Here is a 24,515-nt window from a genome sequence, read left to right on the forward strand (position 1 = left end):
CAGAGGTGAGGCACTCTCAACACCAGCTGGATGGAGGAGAGGGCACAGGGAGGATGGAATCCAGCTATGTCTTGTTGCCACAAACTGTAGGACACGATCCAGCAGCTGGGCTGCTTTCCCCTACATTTTCTTGGCTACAAAGAAAGGGCACAAGGCCATACAGCTCCTATGTGAGCTACTGACCTGAAACATCAATTTTGTGCATATTTCCTAGAGTGGGTTTGGACAAAGACTCAAAGCGGGTATCACAGGATTGAAACGAAAGCTAAGAGTTGAAGCTAGTTTTACCTTCCTAAAATAGATCAGGTCCTGGCCTTGGCATCATCCATCTTAGTCTGAGACCTTGAAGTAGCTGCTTCCTCTCTCCTGTGTTTTCCCGCTTTCTGCGATAGTCCCTGTCCCAAGTTGTTAATGACTGTTTCCCGTGGTAGGGCTCCTTAGGCTCTTCTCCGAGGATCACAAAGTCAGCCAGTTTCCATGTCTGCCATTAATGTGAAGGACTTTCATACACGCCTTTGCAAAACTACCAGATTTCTCCTTTGTATTGCTAAATACTCAAGTGTAGAAAAGTTTTAAACTTTTACTGTCAATGGCTTAATACAGACTTTCTACATGTGTGAGGTGGAGGTCTGGCAGCAGGTAAACATACTATTAAAGCTCCAAAGACATCAGGAAAACACAGACAGGAAGTGAGACAAACCCCTGCATCTTCCCTGCTCAACAGGAGAGAGAAGACTGAAATGCCACCCAAGTTTTTTTCTTCTTTAAACCTCATGTCATGTTGCCTGAAGTTAACACTTAAAGCAGACAGCAAGTCAGAGGGATGGTTTTTTCACATTTTTATTTACTAAGGTTTTTATTGTGTGTTTTATATTGCAAACCCCACCCCTAGAACTCTTCCCTCCCTTCCCCCCAAAATAAACCAAAAAATAACAGTAATAATAAATATAGTTCCACCTACTGAGACAAGCCTAGTGTTGACTGGGGTCCAGTCAGAATAACTCAATATTGGCTACTGCACTGCTAAGAACTGGAAAATCAAACAATATCCCCATGAAAAACAAAGCAAAGGAACCCAACTGAAGAAGGATGTTCACCAGACTGGTGGATGGAACGCACATCTACCAGAGACAGCCCTCAGGGTGTTTCTGTGCACCTCCGCTTGTCTGAGTGTCCACAGGGGTTGTTGAGATTCAAGTACCAATGCAGCAGTCACAGGACAGCCATGAGAGCTTGGCATTGCTGGGCTGAAGACCTTTCCCACCTGCTTATATTAGATACCCTAGACCCAAACAGCTCCCAGGCTCCTGAGATGCTCATTCTAGGGGCCCTCTAGCATACAGGGAAAAAAGATTGCTTAAACAAATATAAAACTTAAAAGGATATTGTGAGTCTTCCTTCTAGGAACTGCCTCCTACCTACCTACGACAATATGAGAGGGTCTGTGAGTCTGCTTCAATTCCATCAACTGATTCTGTTTCAAGATGAACCTGTACATATTTGGAAAATCAGGATCTATATATTATAATTATCACCTGCCAATCAGTCCTACAGGAGGGTCAAAACTGACATGTATTTTAAAACTAGGATAGATAGATATATAAATATATGTGTGTGTGTGTGTGTGCATGCTCACACATGTGCATAAATAGACTACATATGTGTATAACTATACTATATATATAAAAGCATGTGTGTATATATATATATAAAATCTACACACACACACACACACACACACACACACATGCACCCCTCCCACCACACACACTCACACATATATAGTTGTATGTAGCTAGTAGAAAAAACAGAGTTCCCCTGACCCTTTAAGGAAGACCAAAGCCGATTACATCTGAATTCTGAGCCACCAAAGCACATTGAAGCAGGAGTGCCCAGGAATGCTTGCAGCAACATTCAAGATACAGGCACATGTCAAGAGTTTTGCAAACAATCCGATATAAAAAACAACTGTCAGCCAGTGTTTTGGGAGAGAGTTGGAAGGAGGTCAAAGAGGGAGTTACATGGACCTGTATCATTACTGTGATAATAGTAAGTTTTTTGGCACTGCTGCATGAAGTCCTGCTTTCCCCTCTGAGGGCTGGAGGGACCCCATGATAGCTGGAAACAGAGGGAGGCTGGACATGTGTTTCTAACAAGTGTTAGAAAAGTTGAGCACCTGACTCTTTACAGTGAGGTGGCCGGAGACACCTCTCGGCCCAAGAAAAAAAATGAGAGGAAGAAAGGATCAAAGTAAAAGGAGACATTTGCTCTAGAGGTAAAGGCTGTAGCTTCTCAGTGCGGTGTACACCCAATGGCCCCTTACTATCTTCATCCCACTTTGACTACCTTAAATCAGGGGAGCCCAAAAAATCCAGCTCAAGGTGCCTGCCAGGCCCCAGATGTGTCCAGTGATGCTGCAACTGCAGGGCAAGACCAAAGCCAATCAGGTGCAGGCTGTTATTGCTGGTGAAATCAAGCAAATGATTTCAATTCCCCCATCAGAGGAGAAGCATGGACCATGGCTGGCCAAATTTCTGGTCTAATCTTGTTTAATGGTATAAATATAGTTGCAAATCTGGAGGATTCTTGGCTGGGCACCAGTATTACCCTTGGTGCCCCAAAGCTCAAACTCCCCTGGGCTAAGGAGGAAGAGGGCTGGGGTGACTGCACCCCACTTTTCAATCTTTTTCTACACAATTCTCTTCAAAGCAGTCAGCCCATGGACACTGAGACATTAAAATGGGAAAGGGAAGGTTAAACTGCTGCGTCTTTCTCCATCCCTCCCCTTGCTTTGCACTCCTCAACCTGGAAGGCAGCACACAGGCTTTCCAGTCCATGGAGAGGTTGAAGCTTAGGCTCTTCTGTTGGCTGGGGTGAACTGCCTGGTGTGCTGGCAGAGAGACAGGACTTCTCCCACAACCCACATCCACGACGCCTACAAAAATAGAGAGGATATTCACTGCCCTCCTTGTGACTTACAAGGGATTGCTTCTTGTTCCCACTAGAGCATCAGTGGAATAAGAGACAAGCATCTGAAGTCAGGCCCGTCCATCTCCTGGCCACCTTCATCTTCTTCAGATGGAGTTCAAACAAAAAATTGGCCCTTCTGAAACCCCTAGAGGGGACTGCATTAATGAAACTCACCCCTCCTGTTGCTTCCTCTGCAAACTGCTGATCACAGGAGAAAACCTAGGAGTAAGTAAAACTTTCTGACGCACACAGTGAGCTATCCAAATCCCCCCGTAACTAGGTACTGGGGCCCAGATTCACAGCTGGTGCAAAGCTGAGACCAACTGCAGCTGTTCTAAAAACACCATCTATATGCCTGACCTGATGTTCCATTTTACAGCCCACGTCAACCTCAGATCTTTGTCTCAACAGGAAAACCTTTTTTGGTGGCTTCTATGGCTGATCATTCACATGTTCCAGCTCAGGCACACGCCTTGTCTGTGTGTTACCTCGTTGGATTAAATTTGCTGATATCCTTTTTTTCCATGTATTAAAATATTCTATAAAATCAAGTGACCAAAAATCTATAGCTCTAAGAATACCTGGTTATCTTCTTTTTTTGTTGTTTTTCGTGTTGTTTTTTGTTTGTTTCTAATCACAATTAAACCTAAACAAAAGAAATGAAGGAAAAAGGTCGGGCGGGGGGGCGGAAGAAAAGGAAAAAATGATTCATGAAAGTCTAATAAGCAACTGAATTGCACGGCTGACACAACAGCTCTCAGAAGGAGTCCTCACAAATTGGAGGGCAGTTTGGATCTGACAGGTTCCAGATCCCCTGTGAGCACTATGGATTCTTTCCGCCCACCAGCAGTCAGAGAAGCAGCGCTGGCCCCAAACACCAGTGGATGTGGTAAAGAACCTGAGGACATCTGACGTGGTAAAGTCACACGCCCAGGAACTGAGCTACAAGGCTTCCCAAGAAGTCCAGTCCCTCCACCAGGAAAAGGAGAGAAGCTGGAAACAGATTCTCTAGAGGAATGAGAACTTTGACTCAGCGTCTGAGCCAGCTCTTGGGGCAAAGATGGCTGGGAAGCAGAAATCAACTTGATGTCCTGGTTCAGACGTCCCGGTGGTACAGGTGGCGTGCTCTTGGACTGCAGGATCTGCAGAGGTGGGCTGGCGGTTTGAGGCAGGAGCAGAGATCCATGAGAGCCTGAAGCCCCAGAAGGGCCACACTGAAAAGTTCTTGTTGCCACTGGGCTCTGAGTGGGAGGACTAAGGCCAGAAGGGGTATAACAGGGAGAGGCAACACCAGACTGTTGTAGTGGAGACATGGAAGCAAAACGTGGCCGTTCTTGGTGGAGCTGGGCTATCGTTCCAGTTAAAGATCCTAATGCACTTGGATGTGTTTGGCACAGGCCTGAGGATGGCCCGCCAGAGGCTTGTGCCATCTGGCTTAGGCTGGAGGATGGAGAGCTGGAAGAAGGAGGGGGTTGGAAGTGATTCATTCCTGCCAAAGTCCCACTGCCTGAGAGCTGCTGTAACTGTCCCCCCTGCAGTGGTCTTGTGGTGGGCTGGAACTGGTTGAGAAGACTCGGGGGTGAGTTTGATGAAAGCTGAGTGAGCGATGTTGATGGGGAGCTAGTTGTAGCTTGCTGGAAGTGCCCAAACCCACTACTGGAAAGGGCTGGCTGCTGCTGCTGCTGCTGCATGGGCTGAGCTGTACCTAAGGGTGATCCAGAAGGTGCATGTTGGAACTGGCTCAGTCCCACTGAGGATGCGCCACTCAAACCTGGCTGGCTTGAGCCACCTGGAGGGGATCCCACCTGGAACTGGCCTAAGCCAGCGGCAGCTGAGAATCCTGCGAGCTGCTGGATGTGGAAGGAAGAGGATGAAGGGGTTTCTGCTCCTGGTGTATGCAGCTGGGATGGAGTACTGGAGGGAGAGCCAAGAGCAGAAGGGCCAGTTGACGGGATTAGAGACTGAAGCCTTTTCAGTTGTCTTGGAGTCTGGTTGGACTGCTGCCCCAAGGAACCCAAGACAGACACTGGAGGACGGAAGATGGCTGTTGGGAGGCGTGGGTGGTGGGTCAGAGCTATAGCGACAGAAGTGGTGGCTGCTGCAGCTTGCAGGGGTGCCTGGATCAGTGGCGTCCAGATGACAGGGGTGGGTGTGGATGCGGCAGCAGCAGCAGCGGCAGCAGCAGCCTGGACATTGTGAGCACAGTGCGCCATCTCTCTGTCATGCTGCACAATCTGCTGGATGATCTCATTCTCTTGGTAGTTGAAAACACCCGAATTGAGGTCATGCTGGACTTTATGCAGCAGAATGGAATTTTTCTTGCCTGTAGAGAAATTGAAGAGAGAAAGAGTCATTCTGATATATCAAAGCATGGGAGGCTTCCTCAAAGCTTCCTGCCAGTCTTTTCTCAAATTGTTGGCACTGCCTGCCCTCCACTGTCATTATGGGATCTGTGTAAAGTCTCTGTGCTCCAGCAACAAGATGACAAACATCATCTTCTGCTTTTGTTGTATGATCAACAAAACTGAAGATCTCATAAAAACGTGTCTGTCAGGACACACATATCCTTAGTTAGACAGTAAAGCCACTTTTGACAAGCGTAGCAGCAGACTGGTAGCAAAGCTTATGAATCTGGAAGATTCCCAGTTTGAACCTCATAATATGAACTTCCATTAGAAAAAGAGAATAAATCCAAAGGCTGCAATTTTTTTGTGTGTTTGCATAGGAAAACCTCAAAAATGTAAGTCCAGTGAAGTCTCCTGAGTCTTCAGCTACTTTCCTTCAGCTACACCTCTTCCTTATGTCTCATGCAACCTGTTCACTCTGGAGTCCAATACATGTTTTTAGTTAAGGGAAATTTCTCCATGAATAAAGGACAGAAGGACTTTACATGTGGGAAAAGCTCATCTGGCCCAAGTAAGAGACTTCAGACATGCTGCAGCTACCATCTTATTTGGCCATGCCCTTCTAGCCCCAACTTCAAGGAAACTGCAGGCTAGCAAACATCGTTCCAGCTGGACTTCCTAGCCTGCAGCAAAATATTAGCTCAGCATTTTGCCTTTTCAACTGGCTGGAAAACGTGGCATAATGAGTTTGTCTGGTCTGAGAGCACACCTGGCACTGAAGGGATGCACTCTCCTGGACTGAAGGACAGAGCCATTCAACACAGGGGTATGAGATGCTGCCAGGGATGCCCTTCCACCAGAGCACAAGTGCCTTCTCAAACGAGAGGATTACTGAGAGGATTACTGATGTGGACAGGCTCTCTGCATAACAGCTTTTACACCTCTGTTCTTGTAACAGCATGCAAACTGGTAACTGTGCCAGCACTGATTTATAAGGAGGTGGTATATGCTGATCTCAATGATTTTCTTACAGAATTAGTACAGTTAGATCCCTGTTCTTGTCTTTTCAAGGGTCCTCTACCCTGACAACACATGCAAGTTTGAATTGATGACCTATCAATGCAAAGGAAGCACCTGCCTATGGGCTTCCTTTTCACTTTTGTTTACTGAAGCTATTTGGATTTGAAGAGTTCAGTCTAGGAAGTTCTGTGTGTGTGTGACTATGTGCGTGCATGTGCATACCTGGCCCTCTGGTTGCGTGCCTGTGCACAGCTCAGTTTTTAGCTGAAGCTCATTGGGTGAGTGCAGAGAGGTCACCTCTAGATGAGGCACCAGCCAGTTTGGATCAGATCAAAAGCTGTATTAACCCTCCTTCTGAACTGAACAAAATGTACCCTCAGGCTCCGCATCCATTAGCAAACCTCTCCTCTGATTCAGATGTCATTTCTGCTGGTTCCTGTCTGATCACTTCTAGTTCCCGTACAGGTCCAGGGCAAACAGACAGCACCTTGCCCATCTTGCCAGTTGCCACGGATTTACAGAGGATGAGATAGCAGCAGGTATGGAATGGAGGCCTGGGATGTGGAAGGGCCTCTTTTTCTGTATTTTAACCCCCAAATCATGTCATGCTTTAAGAACTAAAGGCTGGCAGCGCAGCTCATATCAATGAAGTTTTCTGCAAACAAGGAAGGGTTTGTCCATTAAACTTGTCCCCACGCTTTCATGAAATCACAACTTTCAAGATAAGTCAACCATTGATACTATTAAGACCACAGTATGATATTTAATTTGTCCCACACAGCATTCTTGTTTAAGCTGGTCAGCTGATAGTTTCCAAGAGTGGACTGCCATGTTGGGTAGTAGTTCCCAGTGAGATTCCAGAGGAATTTCCTTCCAGTCCTATACCAGTCAGAGCTCAGATCTTTATATGCAGACTCGGGTACATCTCTGTGCATAGATGACATTGTTGTTTGGGTTTTTTAGTGTACCGTTTACATCCATACAGATAAAAGAGTAAGGAGTTTAAGGACATGCCTCTTGTTCTAGCCAAATGTAAAAACAAACGTCTGCAAACAAGCAAAAGAATTTGAATGACACTCTGAAAAGGGTAGCTGGTATCCTGGTGTCCTAAACGCTGAAATGCTAGTCTTGAATATAACTAGCTAAGTTCCAAATCTACCATCAGAAAAAAAAGTAAAAAAATTATTGCACAAATAAGGAGGAAATTGCAAAGTTTAAAGGAGATACTAGTCACTATCACACATAATGCTAGGAAGGCATATAGTGTGGTTTAATTCTGGTGTCTAACTGCAAAGCATGAAAAGATACAGAGAACACCCACAAGAATCAGGCCTGAAAAACATCAGTAAAACACATTCAGCTTCTCTCAGAAGAGTTGATTTGACACTGATTTATTGGAAACTTCACAGATGAAGGAAGCTGCTAAGAACTACTCCCTTCAGTTCCAGAAGGACTCATGAGACACTGTGGTTTTAGACAAGCCCATAAAGAGAAGGATCAATCTAACTGTAACTGTAGTTAAGCATTGGAAGAACACACTAAGGGTTTTTCCTTTACTGTACTTTTTAAAATCAAGCATTTATTTCTTTATAAAGGATGAGACGTGGCTCTAGCAACCGAGTGCTACACAATAGTGCTATGCAATTGTTCAGAGTGGGTAAAGCTTGCAATCTATAGTGGGCTGAACTGCACCATGAACCCAAACCACTAAAATGCTGACGAGGGTTTTGAATCTGGATCTGCAACTGGCACGTTTGGGGGATGTCTGTTGGGGGTAGTGGTATGTGATGCTTAATGCTTTTGTGTTTTACCTACTGCTAATCGCTCCCTCCAAAAAAAGCAGTATGGTATATGAACTGGCCTTTCTTTTCTCACCTTCGGAAAAGATATCACATCTGGAAGGATGCAGTCCTGAAAGCAAACAGTGTTCTGAGCTGTCGTTACAGAGCTTGTCTGCACGGGAAATACATGTGTAGGGTATGTCTATACAATACATACATAATGTCTGTTTCATTGTATACTGGACTAGAATAAGACAGCACTGGATACCCCTAAACAGACACATTTAAATGGTTCTACCTGCCATTCATGCAGTCAGGTGCACTAGAGGGAGCAGAATGTCACCTTTAAACTTAAAAGAGCGTTTCTGCAGGGAACATACAGTGAAAGGGAGTGAATGGCACAGAGGGTCACGCTGCACACAGACCCCCCACAGAGTACTTTCCACCTGGTATCTACTAGAAGGACATACACGCTCACAAATAAATTAGATCGCAAAGAGCTGCTTAAACAGAAAGACTGACTGCTCCAGTCTGAAGAGAAGGAGCAACCTATCTAAATAAAACTGACTGGTAAGAGAGAATACGGCCAGCACACTTGAGTTAAAGAGGGATTCAGACTGCAGGTTTGTAATGGAGTTGATGGTACTTTTTCCAGAGTTGAAGGTACAAATCCCAGCATGGGGAATCTGTAGCTATCTTGCACAACTGCAAGGTCAGGATGCGGATGGGAGACAGCATGCTGAGTTCAAAGCAGACAGGCAAAAAAGCCGCCTTACTACATTTGCTTTCTTGATAACAGACTGTAGCAAAACCAGGCTGAAGAGGAATGGCTAGGAGTAGAAGAAGGAGAAACAGCAGATGTTGCTAGTGCAGCTTTCCAAAAAGCTCAATACCAGCAACTGCTCTGTGTTTCCATCATTACACTTCATCTCACTCTTTTAATTCCATGTCACCTGTCTTTGGCTTCTGATTTGCTTGTCTGTGCTTGAATAGCCTGCAATTTCCAATGCTGCTCTCAATTCAAATGAGAACCCATAGCAATGTTAATCAGAGCTGCATGGATGAATTGAGGGTACTGATGTTTTCATAACCTGAGCTCTTGACAACACAGAAAGAACAGAACAGCAGACCCTGGTTTCCTTGGCAGAGCACTAAATAGGGAATATGCTAACATGTTCCAAACATGCATACAATTTACTGGAAATGGTGTGATCAAAGCTCTTAAATTTGTGTCAAATTGATAAAATAATTCCAGCAAAAGCCTTGGAATGATTATTTTTGTTACTTTTTAAAACAGAACATTTTGGTTTTCCTTTGAAATTACATTACACTTAACTGTTTTCCTGACACCAGCTTGAATCTATTAACTGTTTTATTAGACCAATTTTTCTTTCCTGTTTTGCCAAGGAAGTCTCAAATTTCTGCTCCAGAACATTTAAAAACATTACTGAAAACATTATTTCAGTTATTGAAGGGGAGAGGATTTTTTCAAAATAATTTTTCAAAATTTTCATTTATTAGAAAACTGAAAAATTAATTAATTCCACTATTCTGAAGAATTGCATCATTTACATGATGCTTCCACACACCAATATAAGTCTTACTAGTTGCTTCTGGAGAAAACCCCCCTTCCAGACAGCACCAGATGAGAACAGGCACTCAGCAGAGTCCTGGTGGGACAAAGACATTTTCTCAGCAGGTCTGTCTGACTGAGGTCCTGCATGAAACAAGCCACCAGTTGAAGAAAGCATTAGGAGCAAGGTTGTTTGGGCTAGTGGTTCTCAGATTATTTTTCCTCCTCATCTTACTTATGAAACTTCTCCAGTTTCAAATTCATTTTTCCTGCTCTGGATTTATTGTCATAGCACCTGCTTCAAAAGGAGAGCAGAAAAGACAGGAATCAGAAGACTGAAAGGCTGATTAGTTTGGCTCTGTGTAACCCTAATTGAAATTATGTTCTGCAGCTCACAGCTACACTCAGTGAACCGCAATAGAGTCCTGTGTTCTTGCTAAGGCAGGGAGAAGCTTCATTAGGAGGAAGGAAAAGGGACTCCCGTTTCGCCTTCAATCTAATCATGAAAGTATGGAGGCTCTATGTTAAGAGTTTCTCCTATGTTATTTATCCCACATAGATTAAAGTGCTGAGCAGAGTCTAAGGCACCAAGGTAAATCAATCCACCCAAGCATTTCTCCCAACCCCAAAAGCATTACACAAATTCACTGAGATGCCACGGAACTGGCACAGGATCCATCTGCAATTGCCTCAAGCACCAAGTCCCCACCCTTGGCTACTCTGTGGTAGCTCAAGGCCCCCCACCTTTCTACAGAGGAGAGAGAAGCTGCCTTGGGCTTCTGCAGGGCAAGGGGTGTGCGACACCTGCTGAAGGGTGGACCAGGTGGCTCCCAAGCAGCCACTCGGGCTGGATGTATTCCTGAACAGAACTGAAAGACAGTTCAACTAATGGAGGGAGCTACAGGAGCACAGTCAGTTAAAGGACTTAAGACTAAAAGGTCTCCCATGGCAAACTGACTTTTTTGTTCTCTTTGTGTAGCTCCTAACACAATATGATTTTTTCCTATAAGCAGACATAAATAAATATAATCAGTGGAGTGCTCTGGGTTCTAAAAACTCCATTCTCCTCACTGCAACAATAGGCTAAAGCGGGGGGGGCGGGGAGCAGGGGTAGAGGAGGAAAGATATTTAGAGCCTAGAAGATGTTAATAACAAAGCTACTGGTGCTTTGAAGTGCAGTGCGGTATGTAAAATGATGGAAACTAAGCAAACAGGAGTTCCTTCCTTAATAAAGAATTGCACACTCAGATTTTCCTCAACTGTAGACAGCGCACAAAAGAACAGGGAGAAAGGCTCATGTGATTTCATAAAAGGAGCCAGCGCTCAATAATAATTCTTCTATCAAATAATCAAAATTAGCCTTCTGTTAAAATTCTGCACAGACACAAGGGAAATTAGCTGTGACTTTCTGTTCATTTCTCTTTTCACTTCTGTCTAAGCCTACTGGCTGCAGTTTAAGAATTCAGGTCACTAAATTGCTTTCTGCATTTGCATGTATTTGAAATAATCTCACTTTATTAGGCTGGCTTATGCCCTGGCCTGCTGTCGAAGTGGCCTCCCCCTGCCACATGGTTACTTCTTTCAGGTCTTGGCTTCTTACTATTCATATGACTGGATACTAAACACCCTGCTTGGATCACTGGTTGCAGCAAAGGGCTCACAGCACATTGCAGCTTTAAAGGTGGTCTTTGCCCTCCCTTGCCTATGGGTTACTTGTGTCCTGAGCTGGTCTCCTGTGGTAATTCAGCTTGCTGCCATCGTCCCTGGAGGGGCAATACAGCAACTGGCAACTGCAGGCAAAGAATCCCTGGACATACTCAGTAACTGGCAGTTTGCCACAGCTGCTTCTGTGCCCCGGGGGAAGTCTTCTGCACTGGGACTATATTGCTTGAAAGGTCTTGGCTGCACCAGTTCTTGCAACTGCCTTAGGAGTCCACGTATACCTTGAAATCAGCTGGAACACAGATTTCAAAATAATTCTTAAATCCCCGTCTATGTACTCTTTTCCCATTCAAGCCTGACTTTCAAACGTAAGTTAACTCACACTGAACTGTATTCACTATCAGGTAAAGCTTTCTACTCAGAATTGAAGTACCTCTTGGAAGCAATGCAAAGCCAGCTGAATCAACTCTAAGAGCATCGACTGAGGAGTTCAGCGTAATTAATCTGCTCTAGGTTTCTAATTCAGATTAACTTTTTTGAAAGCCTGGATGCGTAAACACGTTACAAACTAGATGTGCAGTTCTTGATGAACTGCTGTGCAGTAGTTGCTATTTGTGTACTCTTATGCCATGATACGTACAAGGCAGCACCCACCTGCATACTGCAGTGTCATTTCTCTCTTGCTACAGCTGTATCCCTTGTTGGTACATTTAAAGTACAACAATATCTCCTCCCCTGCTCTGTCCTCTGCAAGCCTATGTGGAGTTACACCTGTGCACAGGGATTTTATTGCAGGAAAGCCAAATACCATATTGAAAGTGAAACAAATTTTATCACCACGGAGCCCATTGTACTGGTTAGCTGAATTCTTACCACCATCTTCAAAAACAAAAATGAGTTCAAAAATCTTTCCAAGTGGATGTCTTCCCTCCCTGGACCACTCAGGCCTGCCACTGATTGCTTCTCCTCTTCTATAAAATGAATAGATATCTTCCAACATATGTGGCATCTCTTTTAACAGACAGAATGCAACCTTTAACTGGGTGAAACTGCTGTAGATCAAATGACACACACTGAGTAATGTTATCGGATAAACCTCATGACAGTTAAACAAAGCTTAAAATAAATTAAGCTCTTCCCTCCCACTCTTCACATTTATACCATTCATACAGTGCTTTGCAGAAAATAAATCTGAATATATAGAGCTATCTAGAGCAAGCTGTTTGTGAACATCCATGAAGGGGTATAAAAATTGTGTCATTCTGGAGTGCCTGTGATGCCCTGTGCTGCCCAAAGCATGGTGTCCTGGCTGTTAGTTATCACTAGAGACTGAAGCCAAAGAGCTGCCTTCTCCTCAAGTGGTAGAAGTGCTTGTGTCTGGAGCCAAAGCTCCTGCACTCAATTCTCAGTGTCCTACTGGAGCTGACAGCTGTGACAGAGATATTCTGGAAGACTCTGGACATTTTGGCAGTTTTTCTGTCAGTTGTGTGTTTTGCAGTGTGGGCCGGTTGCAGATAGCTACAGGACTGACTTCAAGATAGGACATGTCCCCTGAGTCCAGAGATGTGTTGGCAAGCAGGTCCTACTTCATGTAATTGAAGAGCAGGTTGAAAATTATTTTTAAAGATGTTGGAATGGTAAAATGTTACCTGAACAGGTGTTTTATTTTGATGCAGATAGCAAAGAGCTGTGGAAGTGGCTCTCTAAATATAAAAGGAATCCAGTAACTTGTGGGAACCATGGAGATAGGGTACAGATATATTGTACCTCCTAGAATTCCCTCAACTCTCTCACTTCTGCTTCATGTCTCCCAGGAGTCCAACTACTAGTGACTCTTGCCTAGAAGACCGTATTTCCCAGAGAATTAGCACCCTGCAAGGTAGACATAGATTGGGATAAACTGATGTGACCAAGGTCATTTACAAAGTCAAAGACGGGTCTCCTGAGATCTCATCACCACCCCTCACTGTCCCGTCTACTGTGGTGTCTTGGGCTCTATTGTCCTTCTAGAGTTGCATGAAAAATGGCAATTCCCAGTTCACCTTTATTAAGCTGAAGTAATCTGCATTCACTCATGGCTAGTAAGTTGCTATCTTTCCTTAGGCTAAACAGAAAATACTCTGAGTCTAGGCCTTCACTTCCAAATACAAAGAAAATCAGATGTTCAATTCCTGCTTAAGTCCAAGTTCCTACCCTGCACATCTGTCCTAGATAGCATTTCCCAAGTGTGATCCACCTAAGATATTTTAGATAACCACCTTAGGAGAAGACAAATCACACTTTAAATGCCTTTTTCTCTCTGTCAGCTATGTAAGTCAGACTCAGATCTCCACATTGTAGTGCTGGAAAACATGGGAGAGGATTTCAAGTCAGAGGAACACACATAATGGTATTTGACCTTTGATTCCTCATAAACAGTTATGTTCATGGGTTATTGAGGTGATGAGAGAGGACACAACACAGGAGAATCTCTGTTACCTTGTCAGCCACTGATACCTTCACCTGCTCAGTACTTGGCTAGTAAGATTCCACCTCCTTAAAGGGCTGGGCAGAGTTTAATGTGATTTTGAAATAAAGCTTTCTCCCAAAGCACACACACTCTAGACTTGTATACCTGGGCCACAGGAACTTTGACCCTTATGTCACCTGTGCCTGTACCAGCAGCCTCAAATCAGATATATATCTCCTTATGACCAAATCTGCTTGCTCATCTCATGTGCAGCTCTTTGGGGATTACTCACCTGTCTAAAGGAAACAAAATTTGGGACTACAATGTGGATACAGTGTAAAATTTACACTGAGTACATATTGTTTTATTTATTCACATTTCAGTCCACTTCGTGCACCTGACACAAGGGAGTAGGCAACTAAAAAGCATTCAAAGACCAAGCTCCACCTTTGTTAGCATTATTTTCCCTGTAGAAGAGATGAGGAATTGAGGCACAGAGCAAAGGCACGACAAGGACAAGGACAAACAGGGAATCTGTGGCAGAGCTTGGCACAGATCCCAGATCTTCTCATTCACAGTTCACCTAGCCTAACACAGGCCAGCCCTTCCTCTGAGGCAGCAGATCCCAGAGTATTAGTCATGACCTAGACAAGTGGGGTTGCCAACCCAACAGGATTTCAATTGCAGAAGCGTGATCATGAGCTGACAAACAGGGTGCCCAGTCAAAAAGTGTGGGAATAGCTGTTTTTGTGGCTTGCTATATGACAAAGCTTTTAAAACTTCTACCACTATGATCTTGAACAGACACTTTTGTACTGCAATAGCATTACATAATTACAGTTAAGAGACTAGCATTGTGTTGTCTCAGCTTTTCTTTGGTTTTTTTAGCATCTGGAACACCTGGAGGAAATGCAAGGCACTTTTAATCATGGGTTAACTGGGATCCTTGCATCAAAACATACACAACTGGCACTTCAAATGTATGCATTTCAAACTACATGGCAAGAAATTCCTGATGAAAACGGAAAAATAACTTCCTCTGGCTTTCACCTCTCACCACTGGCCTTGATATAGATGGTAAGCAACCTTATGACAGACCTTTATGGTATCTATTACAGCACAAATAATTGTCCCCCAACATTTTTTGAATGCATCAGTTAATTTTGATTTGACAATATTCACAACACACATTGTATTTACTTTCAATGAACATTTGAGTGCTTGTGTTTTACAAGCACAAATACATGTGAAAATCTAATGTGAAGCTTCAATGATGACTGAAAGCCAGTTTCAAAGCCAGTCAGGAACAGAATGATGTGACTTACGTAGCTGACACATCACAAACTGGGATGATTAGCAAATGCTTGTCAGACAAAGAATTACTCACTGGAGAAATGAATAGATCATTTCAGCACACAAACACCACAAAGAATTTCACAGCCTGGTCAAGAACAAGAAAAAGAGGAAGATTTAATCTGTGATAAAATTATCATTAATCAGTGATTGGCCTAATTTCCTTGAGTATCAATCTTCACTCTCTGAGCCTGTGGAGAGTTAGGTGTGTGACATTCTGCAGGTTGAGGAGTTCTTTAGAGTCTGAAGTTACCCAGAGAGCAGAGTTAAGCAGGGACACAAATCTTTGTAGAATCCCAGCCTTAGTCAATTCATGAAGACTAATCTCTTCCAGTCTTTAAAGAGCTCTGCAAGTGCAAAACACCTGGGAAACTTCCCTAGCCATGCATGGCACAGGCAGGATGCCAATATCAATTCCCATTAACAACAGAGTTTAGAGGGACACATCAACATGCTCTTTGCCAAGCGATCAATGTAGCTGACAGCTCCCTGGGGGCTGTGCCCTTCCTGCTGCTGCACTGCCCATCTACCAGCAGGAAGCGATGCGGGCACACAGATCAGGGCACATCTGCCCCTCTCCTTCCCCTCTGCCTAGCCACAGGCTTTCAAGCTGTGTTTGCTCTGCAAAGTGAATGCCTCATCACACCTTCAGTCAACCAGTACTGCTCCGGTTGCTTCAAGGGATGAGGTCTTACATCCTCATCCTGTCTCCCTGCTACCTAGATGAGCTCACACTATGCTTTCCAAATCCTCCACATAGCAGGTAATCCTATCAACATTCCTCCCGTCACTGACAGGATGGACTGAGATTTCCCCCCCTTGCCCTCTTGATTCCTTAGTGCACAGAGGGAATACTGGATGGATCTTATCCTGGTACCAGAACAGAGAGAGCCCTCTGAATCATTTCGTGTACTCAGTGAGGCATACGTTTCTCAAGGACAAGTTGTCACCTGGGTGAAAGGGAGTTAGTGAATGCACCACTGACTTGGAAAGAGGCTCCCATTTGCTCCCATCTTGTGTACAGATCCTGAGCTGAAAGTAACAAGAATCAAAAATATGGTCCAGCTTCTGTTCATATCTGGCTTTTATGAACTGCTATTTCTTAACTTCAGTCCTCTCAAATAATCCCTCTGCTTCCAGAGAGTCACAGCAGAATGCAGTGATCTTGACCTCCCTAAAAAGTCACGTGCTGTCACACATCTACTGCATTACTCTTTCTGGATGGGGCATGTTTCAGAGGAAGGTGAAGAAATGCCTTATTTATAGACAGGGATTTCCATGGGATCCGCCAGTTTCAGTAGGGTACACATAACTCCCGTAGGCTCTTCGGGAAATTCCAGCCAGGGAGTGTTTGGCACAGAAGGGTTGGAAAGTGCTATGAAGATGCTATTTTGTGATAGTAGAGGATGTAAACGAGAACAGGCAGCTCTCAAGTCTGATTGTCGGGGAAACCAGGGTAGCACTAGGATTTTCAATGTATGACTGAAAGTCTCTGCCTTTTTACGGCATAGGGAATGACGTTGTCTCAGGTCAGCAGAATGGCAAAAGGAGGGGAGGGCAATGCCTGAGCTCCGCACCAAAGGGCCTGTTGTTTCAGTTGCTCTGTGTCACCTTCTGACCTTATGCTGACATTTTGCAGCTGTCTGTGGAGCGGAACTTCTCCTAAGGAGAGAAGCATGTGAGGTTCTTTATGCTGGTTCAGAATTTTCCAGGAATTTTAGTTACATGTGCAGTGGCACACAGAGCAAAAGACAAGAAGCATAGGATGCCCTGCCCACCTGTATACATGGTCACAAAGAGCATGAGGCTAAGAAGCTGAGCAGCACTGACCACCCAAAGCTGGAGAATCTGAGCTAAAGTCAAGCTGGCTCGTCCCTGGTTGCGCCTGACACTACATTCTCTCAGCGGTTTGTACAGTCTCATTTCAATAACCCAAGCGATGGGACTATTGCCACTTACACTAGGGCCTCATTAGCGTATGCTTTGCCAAACTCAACATATTTAGCTTATAACCTTTTCCTCAGGGGTCACACTTTCTGATTTGCAGCAGATAATGAGATGCACAGAATACAATGTTCCTGGCATGAAAAGCCCCAGAGGCACTGTACCCCTTGCTGGGATGCCAACTTCTTCCCCACCCCCCTCACCCCATTATTCTCCTTGCCTCCTGCAGTGTACTCAGACCTACGCTGACCTTTTTCATTCTGAAAAGCAATGAAAATGCATGCAATTTAAAGAGATGTATAAGAAGCTAAAGTTGTTAGACCGGGACTCTGAAATGCTTGGCCCTTGACTCTGCAAAGACTTCTTGCATGACCTTGCATAAGTCACTTAATATCTCTGTGTTAAATGTCTCTAGTTGTGACCAAGGAATGTTATCCTGGTCTTCTCTAGTTAAGACAAGGATGTCTGCAGCACAAGTTGTCTCCCACAGTACAGAAGAGCATCCTGGGATTGGTCACTATGAGCTATAACAATCCAGTAATACTCTTTGGCTAAACTGTGTTTAATTTGGGCTGTGGGAGACTACGTGTTTATCAACTGTGTACGCATTCTGAGCTATAATTCAAAACTTAGTGAATTCACCACCATGGCCCTGATGGCCTCAGACTGCCAATCTCAGTTCTTCAAAAAGACTTCTTGGAAACAAATGGAAGCACGAGCCAGCCGAAATGTGTGTATTTGAGAGAGAAAGAGAGAGAAGCAAATGGATTTAACTGATTGTGAATGGGGCTCCTTGTAGGAGCTGAAATCAGGCAAGGAGAGACAAGCTGGGGTCTCCTTCAGTTCACAACTCCAGCAAAGGAACTAAGGATGAAGCCTGGAGATGGGGTGTCAGGGCAGCAGGTAATGGGAAGGAGACTCTCACACCTTCTACTTACCAATTCTGTCCAGCCGGTCAAGAGCCACGGTTTCAAAAGCTCGCCGCATCATGGGATACTCTTCCAGCACCTCGTTGAAGTTGTCCACCGAGAGGGAGTAGAGCCGGCAGTAGGTATCAGCTCGCACACTGGCTGTGCGCCGGCCACGAGTCAGCAGGCAGATTTCTGGAATCAAAGACCCAGCCTGAGAACATGGGGATAGACACCATCGCCTCTGCAATATGAGACCTGGCACTGTCACTCACAGGCAGTCCTGCCTGCCACCCAGTCTCCTCTCTAGCTGGACTCTACCTGGTCTTCCACTGAAAACATCAACAGTGGTAATATTCTGCATATGCACTAACATTTAAAAATACCAGGGGGCTCAGTTGTGGCAGCTGCTGCACACATTTGCACCTCAGGGATTCTGCTGATCTAATTAGCCAGACAAGTTTTGTTATGGTGGATTATCAAAGATATCATTTGCGCATTCAGACTGGAGAACCTGTCTTTCTTCAGCTCCTCATGGGCACTGGGAGCAGAAGGTCAAGCTCTGCTCTCATTGAAGCTAATTCTCTCTCTAGATTTGTAGTAAAGACTCCGTGCTGACCTGGGGCTTTGGTGCCTGGTAGTAATTTTGATCACCACACCTGGAAGATTTGTCTTTTCAAAGTTTTCAAAGCTTTCTGTAGATATGCCACAAGCTTACAGATTGTCAGGCAAAGTCAAGCTAGTGGCACTTACTAATTCCTGGTGTGTTTACACAGCACTCATCTACTCCTAGGAGGATGCTCAGCTGGTTACGGTACAGAAAGCCCTTGACTCTTCCATAAATGCCTCGCTCGGGCACAGACACTCCTTGAATGCTCAGCGGAGCTCCTGACTCTTGCTTTTCCACTGACTGCACACAGAGTATGGGCAGCTACAACAGACACTTAAAGACAGATAGTATGACCCAAAGACTGACAGCACTTTTCTGTGTGCTGTCTGTTGGGTGTCAATCCACTAGCATCACTCTCAGGATTCACTCTGGGTCTACCCCAAAGCATTGTCACAGCAGCACTACAAGGTTGTAGTGCATTATTAGGCTGCTTTCCTAAGGAAATGATGCTTATGAGACCATGCCATGTGTGTGTGTCACTGTGTGTATGGTATCTAAAACACATAGAATGTCATGGGCAATTTTAATCAAATCTGTTAGTCAAGGTATCCTGACTCCAACCCTGTAACTCCAAACCCCAGCAAACAGACCCAGCTTGCTAGGGACATGCAAAATAATCCGTAGGAAATATGGGGATTTTTTAATGATGCATGATTGGGATTTTTTAATGGAGAAAAGGCCCATTAAAAAGAAAGGAAAGGCAGGTTTCATTCTGCTCCCTCTCAGAAGACCATTAATTGTGGTGCCTCCAGTGCTTGCACAGAAACATCCATCTACCAGAGAACTGTTTGTCTTGGGCTGTCAGTGAGGTCTCCACAGGGCTCTGATAGGAGGGGTGTGTCCATGTTACTAGTAAGAGCACCATCCTAGATCTTCTCTTATAGTCTTTTTTGGCCTCATACTAGTTTCACTGTTCTAGAGCTCTGCTGATGATACATTATGCCTGTCTGACATTTTGCTGAGCCATGAGAAGAACAAGAGATGGAGGGTGGGGGAGGAGGTGCCTGGGTTATCAGTTCCACATGTTGCCATCCCTGTTCGTCCAGGACAAGTTAAGGAATGTATGAGCAATAGCAGTGGGTGTCGCTGTGAAACAGTGATTGACTTAACACGCACCTCCAAAGTAGGAGCCATCTGCCAGCTTGGTTTCCTTGTTGCCTTTGGTGAGGACGCTCACCACCCCATGCTGGATGAAGTACATCTTCTTGCCGATGGTGCCCTCCCGGATGATATAATCCCCTGGCTGAAACACCTCGAACCGCAACTTGGTCAACATGGACGTCACAAAGTTGGGATCTGCGTTGGCAAACAGGGGCATGGAGGCAACCAGCTTCCGGCAGTTGAAGTTTATGATTTCCTGACCATGATGTGATGCAAAAGAGAGAGGAAGAGAGGGGGAGGGGGAAGAAAAGATGGGACAGGGAGCAGAAAAGACACACACATGTGTTTAGTCAACATCTAATAACCTACGATGTTCCCTCCACCTGATCTCCACATTACAAGGGGGCGGGGGGGCGGCAATGCTGTTCCCTTAGTCTGGCTCCTCCAGTGCAGGCTGGAATGGGCTCTGGATGCTCAAAGCATATAGCAGGGTGAGCTGAAGCGACAGCTCAACACCGTGCTTCCCTGCTTTCATTCATATGCTTTCTCTCTGGGTAGGGACAATACCCCACAACCTCCCAAATACACACAATATACCTCTTTCTGCAGGAAACCTTGGACTGTGAGAGAGGTGCACAGAACCAGTGAAACTCTGTATGAAAGAGCCCAGGGCTCCTCTCTGGGAAAATGTTGTAACTCAGCTCAGCAGCTCGACGTTCTCAGTTGCCCTTGCTTGTCAATGAGATACTGAACAGCACAAATGTGCCAAGATGCTCTGAGAAAGACTTATCCTGCGCAGATGGGGACAGCATCAAGAGACGGGAGGAAGAGGTGCCCGCCAGTCACTGGGTCATGGGCTGGAAATCAACCACAGAGGAAGAAAACCCAATGCAGCTGTTCGGCTGTCATACAGCAGACAGGGACTGTGCCTCCTCCTGTGGCTTGGTGTCACTTGGAGGGTATGACAGCACTTTCCACTGCACAGGATCTGCTCTGTGCCATGTCAGCTCAGACTCAGAAAGTGGCAGAAAGTGATACTGAGTAAATCACCTCAGCACAAGGCTCCCCAGCCAAGCAGGGGAAGGAGCATCTGGATGACTGGAGCAGGACGAAAGAGGGCTGGGGAAGCATTGCTCTCTTCCTCACCGAGATTCTTTTCAGGGTTGCCCTTTGAGACTTTGGCAGAACTAGTTTTAAAATACATCTGGTAGATCCTCAGCTCTTCTCTCTCCTATGGAGGTACGTTATTGGGAGGAGGAAGACAGAAGGAAGACTGCTTCTGGTGCTTCTGGGTAACATATTGGAGGCATATACCAGGGAGAATCTGCAATGCTAGGCTTCAGCTAGAGAAGGGGATTTTCTATAAACTCTTTTGAAGTGGGAGCCCTGCCAGAAGGCTCCTCCTTCCTTTGACTCTACATGCTGTTACAACTGATGGATGGGGCACAGATGAGGCCAGCACACCACATAGTGATTTATATAAATACATGAGATACAGCTTAATATTAGGGAGCATGAGGTGGGAGCTTAATGAGATGCCAGGCAGTGGCGCGTGTTTGTGTGGGAAGGGAAGGGGGCTTGCAGAAGTGTGAGAGAATAGCAAAGTACTTTCCAGAGTGTTCTCCTGCAGGGGCTGACATCGCCGGACATTGCCATGGCCTCAGAAGGTGCCAAGATGTACCTATCACATGGTGAGTGGGCGGCAGGGCCTGTATACTGCAGCCCCCATTGCCTTTACGTCAGACATCACTTGTGCTGCAGCAATTAACAGACATGGGCAAGAGTCCTGCCAATGCCAAAGGCCTGGGTTTCTCTCTCCACAAGCAGTGACTTCTGCTGTGACCAAGGCAAGGGAATACCGGACATACACCAAAGGCTAGGACAGTCACTCCCGCTGAATGAAACTCTCCAACAGAGACATAGACAAGCTGTGGACCATGTTCTTCTTGGCCTTGCTCTCCCAGAAAGTTAGGCACAGCACAGGAACAGGTACAGCCCCAAGAAAAATGGGGCCTTTATGGCTGCTCAGACACATGAATATGATATCTCTGCTGGGCATGACACTAGAGCGCACACACAGCCAGTGCTAATGGGAAAGCCGGCCTCTCACAACTCACATCACCTGATGGTGTTATCTGCAAAGCACTGGGACACGACATTGCACACCAGGAACTCCACAACTGCCAAAGACGACAGGAACATGCATTGCCCATTCACTGCCCTCTCCTTACCTCTCGGAGGGGCTCGCTCAGTTCTCCCAGGATGCTCTCCTCATCAAACATCTTCCCCTGGTAGCGGTGCTCATAGTAATCATGGATGCGCTGCCGCATGTCTGCAGGGAGCTTGTGGAAGGACATATACTGTTCCACTTGTTTGTACTGTGCAGGGAGACAGAAGAAGAGAATGAGTTACCAGTACATACAAGAAATGGCCCCTGCTCACAGACAAGCACATGCTAGACCATACCCATACCTGTTTCTTTCACACCAAGCTGGGCCCAGGAAGGAAAATCTGGTGCAGGAGACCACCAGTCTGAATGCACAGGGAGTTTCCAGACCTTTTGTTATATTCTCCAAATGGCTGCCCCATGTTTTAACCTTTAAACTTACCCTCAGCCAGCTACACTGCGGACACAACTCCTCATTCCCTGGGTGCTGGGCAGCCCAGGTGTTTGTCTTCCCCTAAACACACAGCAAAAGCTGGGAGCAGAGATGAGTAAGAAGTGCTCAGCTGGGAATCTCCTCTCAGCAAATACTGCTGAGCAAAGACTGCCCAAACCCTGTGCAGAATGAGAGCAAGGGAAGTACAATGTGCCTTCAACAAAAGGTTTTTTCATGGCACACAGCAGAACTGCAGCCAGGGTGTATGACCCGGCAGCTTTGGCTCTAGACCAGTAAATGATGTGCAGCACCTCGAGGCCTCAGCCAAGCACAAGAACCCACTGTACCAGGGGCCGCAGAAAACAGTTCTTCCTTGGATGTTCATAGTCACATACAAACTAAAGAATGCACACACACAGAAATCTGAATTATTCAGTTGAAGCTGCAGTAGCCGTGGCCTGCTTTTCCTCTCCTCTAGAGTGTTCTTGTCCGCCCTGCTATGATGGCACCTTTGCTTTCCCACCTAGGGCTGCACAGGTCCCAATTTTCTTCACCTTTTGCTGGGTCCCTATCGCCCCATGCACTTGTGCTATCTAACCTGTCCATATTTTTACCTAATGATTTGCATTTCCATCATGTCACTTAGAGGGGAATAGAAGGGCACATTCTCCCTAGTGCTGCCAGAGCAGTTTTTGGGGACGAATGGTGCTTTCTATGAGTAAATGACACTTCCTCAAGGGCACAGGACTGTAAAAGGGCCCACCTGCCTTGAAGGTGCTACATGGACAAGGTGTGTGCATTGCAATGGTCATGCTCCCTCCCACTGGTACGCAGTACAGAGTATGATCCTGAGCATGTACCAAACCAAATAGTGCTGACAAAAGGACCATGCTCCCCTTTTGCCATCTCTCCTTCCCCTCTTCTCTCCAATAAATCTGTCCCTGAATGTTCCTTTACTGCAGCTTGTGCTGAAGAGCCTAATTACAAAACGTCTGCCCATTAGAGACCTCCACTGCACACATCAGTATCACTCTGCTCTCAGTACAGTCTGTGCTGGCACTGCCTTGCATGCTAACAACTTGATCTGCACCGGGGAGGAGAAGGAATTACTCTAAGAAGCCAAGGTGGTAGAGGGGACAGTCGGGGTTTCCTGGCACTTCCAGAGCTTTTTGTCTGTAGCTAGCAGCAGAGTAGCTGACTGTAAATATTCATGATCACTACAGCATGATCAAAGTCACGGAAGTCACCACCTCCCCACAGGGAGCCTGGCAGAGAATTGGCAATGAGCGCTGCACTTTATTATTTGGATGGCTGAAGTTCTGTAGAGACTGGCAGGATGCTGTGTCAGGTGGCACTATACTGGGTGCTGCACAGAGTCTGCAGCTCAAGAATAAGGGAGATAAAGGGAGTGGAAACCACCAGCATCTCACATGCTGGTCTGAGTCCATGAAGAATACTGAGGTTACACTCTTAAATGCAGGAAGTTTCAGGGCTTGGCTCAGATGCCTAAACATAGATGTCTACAGCCACTGGAGATGCCTGGCAAATCAGACATTGGACATGAAGGACACTCATTATGGAAAGTAAAATCCCTAGGCTGACTCAGGTTTAGTCAATTTATCCTAAATCCACCAAAAGTTCTGCTTGTTTCAATGCTGCATTTTTGTTGAATAAATTATTTGCCAAAAATGCCACTTTATACTCTCAGTTTTAGCCCAATGTCTTGAATTGAACCATTAACCAGTGTCGTAAGATGCCTCTCATCACCTGCCACCAGCCACCTGCCTGCTACCCCTCTTCTCTCCACCATAAGCACTTGCTATGAATCTTCAACTGACCTTTGCTTCTCAGGAAAAATATCCCCAAGCTTCTCAGATTCACAAGCAGGTCCGATGGGGCGACTCAGACTCTGCTTATTCACTACTGTACATGGATTTATTGCTTTGTAACAAAGAGTAATAAATTACTGCTCTGCAAAGTCCCTAGGGCTTGTCAGATTCTCTTACAATCACTGTCCCTAGATAAGGCTCAGAGTAAAACCAGGACAAATTTACTTCACCAGAAAAAAAGGTTCTGCTTTCGACTACAAATTAAAAACATGTTTATAAAAGAAAATTGTAAAATAAGAAACCGTAACTC

At 45.4% G+C, this 24,515-nt stretch overlaps 1 protein-coding gene across 1 annotated transcript; it reads right to left on the bottom strand.

Moving 5' to 3' along the window:
• Positions 1 to 1,688: 1,688 nt before the first annotated feature.
• On the bottom strand, positions 1,689 to 22,138 carry LOC119151845 (potassium/sodium hyperpolarization-activated cyclic nucleotide-gated channel 4-like). Its single transcript, XM_037396176.1, has 4 exons — positions 22,008 to 22,138; positions 19,792 to 20,032; positions 18,036 to 18,200; positions 1,689 to 5,293 (listed from the first exon to the last, which is right to left on the bottom strand). Exons 1-4 carry the CDS (start codon positions 22,131 to 22,133, stop codon positions 3,741 to 3,743), a joined length of 2,085 nt encoding a protein of 694 aa, XP_037252073.1. The 5' UTR covers positions 22,134 to 22,138; the 3' UTR covers positions 1,689 to 3,740.
• Positions 22,139 to 24,515: the final 2,377 nt, after the last annotated feature.

The sequence above is a fragment of the Falco rusticolus genome, chromosome 7 (genome assembly GCF_015220075.1).
Source record: "Falco rusticolus isolate bFalRus1 chromosome 7, bFalRus1.pri, whole genome shotgun sequence".
In the NCBI taxonomy this organism is placed as follows: Eukaryota; Metazoa; Chordata; class Aves; order Falconiformes; family Falconidae; genus Falco; species Falco rusticolus.